Source organism: Ruditapes philippinarum, unplaced genomic scaffold, assembly GCF_026571515.1.
Source record: "Ruditapes philippinarum isolate M1 unplaced genomic scaffold, ASM2657151v2 ctg7346_1_1_1_1, whole genome shotgun sequence".
NCBI classification, from domain to species: domain Eukaryota; kingdom Metazoa; phylum Mollusca; class Bivalvia; order Venerida; family Veneridae; genus Ruditapes; species Ruditapes philippinarum.
The window spans coordinates 12,767-22,019 of record NW_026867102.1 but is presented as its reverse complement, the minus strand read 5'-3'; the positions used below and the strand labels follow the sequence as shown (position 1 = coordinate 22,019).

The following is a 9,253-nucleotide window of genomic DNA, read 5'->3' as shown; positions in this document are numbered from 1 at the left end:
AGTATTTCAGCCTTGTATGACCAATTAAGTTTTATATGTAACAATGAAAATCATATCAGTATCGTCATTTTGAATGAGTCATCTATAAGTAAGACTTGCCAACACTACCATAGCATTAGCTTGTCTGCAAATTTTCACTTCCAACGGTAAATTTTATACGTAAACATTGGTATCATTGATATGTCAATGGTAAATAAACCAACCAAAATATTTACTTTTAATTAACACACCCAAATTGCCCGAAAACATTGGTACCATTGACACACAAGTGTGAAAGTTTGATAAAAAGATTAATAAATGTTTAACACCCTTTCATGTTTGAAATTTTCAATGAATGTAGATCTAACTAAAAATAAGTCTTGTAATATTTAAAGAAAGACCAGCAGTTAATGCCAAGTGTATATGCAAAGATCTTAAATTTTTGATAAAACGTGAAATTGTGCACTGAGCAAAAGAAACCTTCATTTATATTGCAGATTTTTTTTTAAAAGTCGACTAGAATTTAACAGTATAGTCTTTATTTTCATATTTTTAGTATTATTTTATTTTTTTGGGGGGAGGGGGGGATTGGTGTAGACACTATAAAATGTGCACCTACAATATAATTATCAGAATTAAGATACCATTTAAGTTATTTTCAAGTCAGAATAAACAAAATTTTGGACTCGTACATGTCTATTTCACAGAAAGATTAGTATTAGAGTCACAGTTTTAATAAATGTAATTTAAGTCGTGTTAGGATTAATTAATGCTAGCTTTGTCATTTTGTTTTCAATGCATGTTAACGTAACCAACTGGTCATCAACAAAAAGATACATTTAATCTTTAATAAATTTAACTGTATTCACGTTTACATTTATAGAAAAATATATAATTAATTGTAAATTATGATTATTGGAATAACAGTCCCCTAATTCTAATTCGAATTCATGTTGGTAAAGATCTGTCTTAAAATTGTTCCACTAAACTATCTTTTCCGAAGTCCTTAGTGCTATTTTAGTGCAGTTAGTTCCTCCTTATCAGTCCTTTATGCCTTCTTGGTAACCCTTTTCTGATAGAAAACATAATTTATGACTAAAATTACAGTTTTTAAAATTAAAATACTATTTTTTAGCTTTTAATATACAATATAATTTCTATCATCATTAAGTCTCTAAATGACATTTAAAATATATACTGTATAATTATATAATATAAATATATATATCCATATACTATATGTATTTTTCTACAATTACTTTTTACACTATCATAACAATTTGCCGAGTCCCTGTGCTTGGCAGTCATTTAAATTGTGCCTCCTCAGCAGTCCTTGACAGTGTTTAGTAGGATCCGCAGATCACAACGATAATGTTGAATTTTATTCGTGCTGAAAAAAATCAATTAAAAAATATTATCTTATCTATCGATAATTGTCATTGTCTTCAACGGTAAGATTATCACATAAGTTTCTCTTTGATATTCAGTAATCAAAAGTATGTGAATTTATTACCAGCATGTAATAGCTCAATTTTTGTTTCTTCAAAAGATAATAGATTGAAATATTATGGGTGAAGTAATATTCGGATAAATATGTTTTCGGATAAATATGTTTAATATACAACTCAGGGGCGGCGAAATCAATTGTCCGTATTGCCCAGGTTGTCCCACAGCCTGTCCGGACAAGTGGAAATTTTCTAAAATTTACTATATAAGTATCATACGGACAAGTAATGAAATGCTTTAAGTAAAAACGGACAAGTTAGTCAAAATCAGATTTTGCCGGCCCTGCAACTTGAAATAGCAATAAGAATTCAGATATTTACCACGTATTAGTTTACAGTTTAATTTTAAACTTTACTTTTAGAATTATATAAAAGGGTGCTATAAGTGTTGGATGGCCATTTTTTAAAGAACTGTCACTGATTTGAATTTTGATTTATACTCGGTTCCTATGAGTATGATAGATCTATCACGGGTTCTACGGTATTAACATTTTCTATGACTGCTAGTAAAAGCAACACACCTTGAGGCTTATATTTATAAAACTGGAACAATAAATTCATTTTCATCTGCCAATAAATTAAATTTTGTGAATAATGGATGTATTCGTGAAAAAAAAACTATTTCATGAAATCTTCATTATATATGCTACTAATAAAATAAACAGACTTTATATTTGACTACTTAATAAGTTAATTGTTTTTACACAGTCTATGTTACAATCACATATACTGACATATCGTCTGTTCATATAGTTTGAATATTATAGCAAGTTAACTGTTGGAAGTTTTTCACAACTTAACTTGAAGATTTTGACCAATCTATCCTTCCAGTTTTGGGGACTACAGAAATCATAGTAACCTCCTCTGAAATTACCCAAAATGGCAGACATTGGAAATAGTTTAAAACATGACATCTTAATTGGATCTTTGAAGTTATTTTTTGACAAACAGTTTTGAGAAAAGTTCACTTATTAAATACAGGGATCTCGATTGACACGGGGATCCGGGCTTTGACTCGTGAAAATCGGGAAATGCACAAATTTGACATGTGATAAAATCTGGTCAAGAGTCAATTTGCCACATGGGATTTTCAGCTATGCAATAATAATTACCTTAAATCCACCCCTAATTACCTATCAAATCCTACATATGTTCAAATCACACTCATTAAAAATGTCAACAGGCAGTATAAGCCGTGTATAAAATGCTTTACACACGGCAGTTGTTTATAGCCTGTGCACTGAAGCGCGACAATTCAGTGGCTGCAATTTGACAGCGCTAAAAATAGCTCTACACAACTGATAAGAATTACATACTTGAGGTGTCAATTATTGGTTGCTTTTAAAGGTTTATAATACGTCTTTGATTTACTTGGAGTACCTGTACATTTGTTATTTCTTTTTCCATTAAATATTACTTTTAAAATTAATATGATATAGCATACCAGTAAAGATTTTTTTTTCTTCATATTTTATACATTTAATCAGAAAAGCTGCTGCTTATTTTATTCTTTCACAGCAATTCATTTTTTTTTGTTTTATTTGGGTTTTAGGTGGAGGGGGGCTGGTATAGACATTTATGATTAGACATTTTTTTCTGTCAATTTAGACTTTAGAATCTCCAAAAATGACCTCCAATACAGTCATTTTTGTAACATAAAAATGATTCATGTGGTCAAATGAGTTAATGACACTAGAAAAAAATGATTTGACTCATAAAAAATTTTGGCCAAAGAGTCTTTGACTCGTGAAATTCTGACCCTACTGAGTGCCCTGTAAATAGAAGAAAAATCTCATTCATGCATGATAATTATATTTGAATATTTTACGATAAACATTAAGTACTGTGATATCATAGAATGTGAAAAAAAAATTTTTAATAGATATTAATCAGTTGTTATACTTTTTCTTTGGTAATTGAAAACAGTCCTTTCAGAACTATAATTAATGACACATTGGTGTCAGAAAACTGTAAGATTGCCAAGACTCTTTTTTTTATGAAGTAGCAGAATGGTCTGGTCAAAATATATTGATGTACCAAAGCTAGATTCAGAGATATATTCATTCTTGGTCAGAATCTCACTTTAAAAGGGGTAAGATATTCCCCAGACACAAAATAGCACAGTATCTTGTCGCGCAGTAAAATTAGTTGGACTACAGAATGGTCCATACAGTTTGACTGTATAAATTAACACATACAATGTTATGATGTATAATACAATGTGTATGACATTAAAGGAAAGAAGTATGGGCATTTTCAAAGATGTTAGTTCAACTCCTCCCAAGTTCAACTCCTCACTTGTCAACATTTTATTTAGGTTGTCGCCTAATTTTGGTTAACTCACCCAATTTAGGAGTCAACTTTACTTAGTGCATTTTTTCAAAGACTAGGTGATGGTTAGCGGGAGGAGAAATGACAACTTTAAATATAATAACCAACAAGTATCTTCAATATATATTGTAAGGTTCATTACTCTTTCAGCAATACTTTAATCAAGATTTAACTTTGAATCAAATGATGAAGTTATAAATTTCTTATATTATCATAAACTTATATTATAATCATGAGAAACATTTTGTTTTTAAGGATTAATGCAACAGTCGACGCCTACCAGTAGTGAGTTAAACATGGAGAGCACTGGTACCACACATGCGAATATGAAGCATAATTCGGGCGAATTTCTGTGCCGAATGTGCAATAAATCTTTTGCTTTCAAGAAAAATTATGATGATCATCATATTGTACATGATGTTGAACAAATTTGCGGGCCAGGAGTGGTGCTATCTGTTCAGAATGATGTGTCCCCGGCCAAAAAACTGAAAATACATGCGTGTGACCAGTGTGACAAGTCTTACCATCGCAAAGATCACCTGACTCGTCACAAACTGGAGCATACGGGTGAAAGGCCTCATATATGCATCGTATGCCTGAAATCATTTGTACGGAAGGATAAACTAACCAGGCATGAAAAAATACATTATAAAGATAGCAGGATACAATTTAACTGCCCAGATTGTAACAGGAAGTTCTTGAGAAAGGATTCTATGGAAAAACATAGGAAATCGCATGGCGAGCAGGCCATTAAAGGCAAGCCGAAATGTACATGTGCTGCCAATGCGACGGCAGTTGATAACACTGAATCTGTTAAAAGTGGAGTAGTGTCAAGAGTTAAAAGTGGCGATCTTAAATCTGGAAATGATGTAAACAACAAAAGTGAAAGGATTGGTCAAAGTATTGTTCATGTAACCAGTGGCTGTGCAGTAAGCACAGCAAATATGGTGAACATTGCAAATAGCGTGTTTAGTGCAACTGATGCTGATAATGGTGAGGGAAATACCCATATTGGAAATGCATCAAATGTTTCAAAAAGTGCACATGAAAGTAGTAGTGTTAACAATAGGAATAGCATATACAGTGGGAGTGCTGGCGGGAATACATTAAGCATGTCAAAAAGCGAAGGATATAGCGATAAAAGTGGAAATAGTTTGCACAGTACAGGTGCTTATAAGAGTGACTCGCAAGCTGAGGTTACTGTCAAAAGTGAAATTGAAAATTCTGCAGCCATAGATAGTGCCATGAAGCAGTCCAGATGTGAAGGCAGTGTAGAAAATATGCAGGTTCCACAACCTAGAGGACCAGCTGGCTATTGGTTCGATCCTCGACAGGGTCATGGTCACCCTCATTTTTTCAATCCAGCATCTGGATTTACCCCAGAAATGGACTTGAGGGTGAATTATCATTGTCAGTTAAACTGTAATACAGCTAAAAACTCAAGTGATCATGGATGGTCCAAATGACAGTTCTAATATGTGTGTAATTGCATGTTATTTTTTTTCGTTGTTTTTATTTTTTTAAATGTAAAGTAGAATGAATTAGAGTTGTGGTGCAATATCCAAGGACGTTATTTTGCAGGATTTCTGCATTGAATTTTATTTTTTATTAAAGAGTCCCAGGTATTCCTGAAAAATGAGGGTCACTGGTTTGGTTGTGTACATAATAATACTGATAGAGCCTAGTACATGTATATTGAGATCAATAGTCTTTTAGTATGTCAAGACACTGAAATTTTAAAAATTTATACATTAATGAATGAATGTCATTTAGATCTGCATGGTGTTAGGGCTGTCATTAAAAATATCATCAATATTCAAAAATCAATAAATAATTCACAATTTAGAATATCTATATAATTTAAAATCTTTTTGAAAATATCACTCTTCTTTGTCTCTGGAGAAAGTCACTATTTTCCTTTTTATCCGCCTGTTTTAAAAAAGGGCCGTATCATAGGAACGCCCCTGGAACAGTCCATTCATGGTTTTAATTTTTGGAACTGTCCATTTAATTGGTTCAAGGAAATTCAATGTCATAATCCATGTATAATAACAGTGTAAAGTCTGTTTAGATTAACAATGATTTTATAATTATATATATCTATACATATATATAATTATAATAACATTGTTAAAGGGATATTCAGGCAAAATAATGCAGAAATATTAAAATTATCTTATGTACAAATCACCCCAAAATGACTTTTCTTGGAGTTTCAGCATGAATTTCTATTTAAATTCTATATATTTTGGGTCTGCAGTGTAAATATACCTATATATGTTGAACAAAATTTAGACGCCAATAGAATCTCCATATAGTTTTAAAACCAGTCGGGTGAATTGAACAAACCCTTGAAGTTACAATAACAGATATTGTGGATATTGTATGATTGAAACAAGCCTAAGTTCTTTAACGTTTCCAGGGTTCGTTTTGACAATTATTGTGAAATGCTAGCGCTCTAACCTGACCCACGCGGGTCAAGTTAGGAAACCACCATTTTATTCTTTATATGGAGAAAAGTTTTTTTCCTTTGACTGTCTAATATATTCATTTTGAGGGCATTTACAGAATAATGAAAGAAAAATTCAAAACTAAGAAATGAAAATTTTGCCTGGGTGTCCCTTTAATATTACTGGAATAATTTTTTTACCAAGACCTATGTTACCAATAGTTATTTAGTAACAAGTTAGATGTATTTACTCTGTAAGAAAATGCTATCTAGAATGCTTACTGTCTATGCGAAAACATTGAAACAATTTATTTTATAAATATAAACGAAATATTTTTGAGAAATATTGTTGAAGTAAAATGTGTATTTTCAGTTTCATTCTTTTCACTGTCAAAATTTATTTTTCACTGCAGTGAAAGGAGATATAAAAAAAATGTTGTCAGGATTTTTATTTTTAAAAATGGGGAAAAATAAACTGGAGAGGGCATTGAGACCCTCATACCGAACTTTTGACCTAAAGATCATGAAACGAGGCCCTGAGACTAATATTTTTGTTTGTTTTGTTGGGGTTTTTTTGTTGTTTTTTTTTTTTCATTTAAAAATTAAATAAAAAGATACACTACATGACAGTGTAGCTGAAATGTTTGGTAAGCTGACTTTGAACCACTTTTCTTTAGATGTTTCAGTGGGTTTGAATCCCACCAAGAATGTTGCTTCCTTATATTTGAGGATGCTATCCAGCTAGCAGGTCAGTATTCTTTTCGTTGCCCCGATTGTGTCAGTGTTTTAGGTTTATATACAATGTACACTGGCAATGTGATGTTCAGAAATTTATATCATTGATAGAGCCCAATGTTTGTATTTTATTTGTTACAAAAATGTATATAATAATCATATTGTTGTGTGACTTTATAATATTTTATATTGTAATTTGTAGAGTGGAAGACTTTTTGTTAGTTGATAATGATTTTGTACTGTGTACTTTTTTTTAAAATTTGATACATACTATGTACATGTAAGGTTTTCATAACCTTTTACCAAATATACGTTTGTATCTTGTTAATGTATTTAATTTTAGAAGATATATCATTTAATTAATACACAATATAATTGACAGTCACATAATTGAGCCGTGTCACGACAAAACCAACATAGTGCGTTTGCGACCAGCATGGATCCAGACCAGTCTGCGCATCCGTGCAGTCTGATCCGGATCCATGCTGTTCGCTATCAGTTTCTCTACTTTAATAGATTTGGTAAGCGAACAGCATGGATCCTGATCAGACTGCGCGGATGTGCAGGCTGGTTTGGATCCATGCTGGTCGCAAACCCATTATGTTGGTTTTGTAGTGACGCGGCTCATATGAAGTTGAAATTTTCAAAATATGAAAGTTTTACACTGGGAAACATAGGACATCCTTTATTCTTGTGTCAGAATTCAATGTGGCTGTACATGTACCTGTATTTGTGAAAAGACAATAAAAAACAACTTCATGTGTAAATTTCTTTTTCTTTCTCAAAATCAATTAGTTGTATTTGTAAACTAAAACTACAATGTACATGTATATTGCTTGAACCAAAGGTATCCTATATATATTATTATTAAACAGGGATTTTTTTTTGGCTTATTTTATAGCCGTTATTGGGTCATATTCTCGATTGAAAATAGTATATTATTTTCCCAATTCACAGGAAAAATTCCCAATTGAAAGTTACAAAATAAAAATATTGAATAAAAAATTCTAAAATCTTTTAAAAATAAGGGCTTTTTCAATGTAATAGTGCTTAAATGTTTGAAGATGCCATCCTAGACAGTGATTGTTTGCATTCATTTAATCACTGCAAAATTTCAGTCATACATTTTCCCCCAATTTTTAACAAAACATCGCTAAAATTCCCAATTCCATGGGTATGGGTCATATTCCCAAAATCCCAGAAAAAAATGCCTGATATATCCTAACCTTAGTGCAGTAACGGGTTAACTCCTATGAAATTATATAAGGTGTTAATCCATTACTGCACAAAAGTATACTTAGTCTAGTATATATATTTATGTGTAGATATACTTATTTGAATTGTACATGTATGCATATTCAGCAATTTTCTAACCAATATATGATTTAACCGCAGGTCTTCAGATTTTTCTTACTTGTTTTGAAGTTGGGTCTTGTTCCCAATCTCATCAAAGTTTTATTTTTTTCCCAACTTTAAGGACAAAATTCTCAATTCAAGAAGAAGAAAAAACAAGCAAAATGTAAAGAATATTTAAACTGTGCCCAAGCAAATTGAATTTTTGCATTCTAAATTTGAAAACCCGCTTTTAAGTGAAATATTGAAAAGAGTTTAATGAATCCAGTATTTGATTGTTCTGTTTCATTTGACATGATGTATGATATGGTGTGATTTTTTCCAATTTTGTCTGAAACTGGTGAGAAAAATTTGAGGAGAAAAAACCTGTTACAATGAATATTCTTCTGGTCCTATTACAGGAAGTACTAAGCAAATATATTTTAGGATTTTGTATTATGTTCCATGACAAATCTTAGACAGGTTCTAAATTTAACTGTTTAACATGAGCCTATTTAAATGAAAACTAAAAAAAAGTGTTTTGCATGATGTGCTATTAAATATTTGTAGATGGTACATGTACAGTATAAATATAACTTTATCAAGTAAAATTTTCCTGGAAAGATGGAGGCTAGTTCTTAATTGTCGTTTATTTGTTCTTTTCCTTTATTTTTTTTCTCTGTGTGTGTGCGCGCCTGTGATAAAACACATTAGAACAAGCAACTGTCACAGACTGCCCAATCTCTAACCGAACAGGAGAAAAAGTTATAAAGGGGGTGGGGGGGGGCACCCATTGACATTAAAATACACATTCAAGGGCAATAACTCAAAGAGTACAATGCGAAGATATGTCAATTGAGAGTTTTCCACCAATAAAATTTCAAGCTGGTATCTTAAATATATTTCTAGTTAATATGTCCTG

The 9,253-nt window shown here is 31.6% G+C and overlaps 1 protein-coding gene across 1 annotated transcript; it reads left to right on the top strand.

The window, feature by feature from the left end:
- Positions 1–1,250: 1,250 nt before the first annotated feature.
- On the top strand, positions 1,251–8,954 carry LOC132734864 (zinc finger protein 254-like). Its single transcript, XM_060721726.1, has 2 exons — positions 1,251–1,430; positions 4,071–8,954. The coding sequence occupies exon 2, from the start codon at positions 4,076–4,078 to the stop codon at positions 5,279–5,281; it is 1,206 nt and encodes a 401-aa protein (XP_060577709.1). The 5' UTR covers positions 1,251–1,430; positions 4,071–4,075; the 3' UTR covers positions 5,282–8,954.
- The last annotated feature ends 299 nt before the right edge of the window (positions 8,955–9,253 follow it).

What these genes read in the sequence shown, in the direction of transcription:
- LOC132734864 (XM_060721726.1), top strand. Translation starts at nt 4,076, where the DNA reads ATGCAACAGTCGACGCCTACCAGTAGTGAGTTAAACATGGAGAGCACT.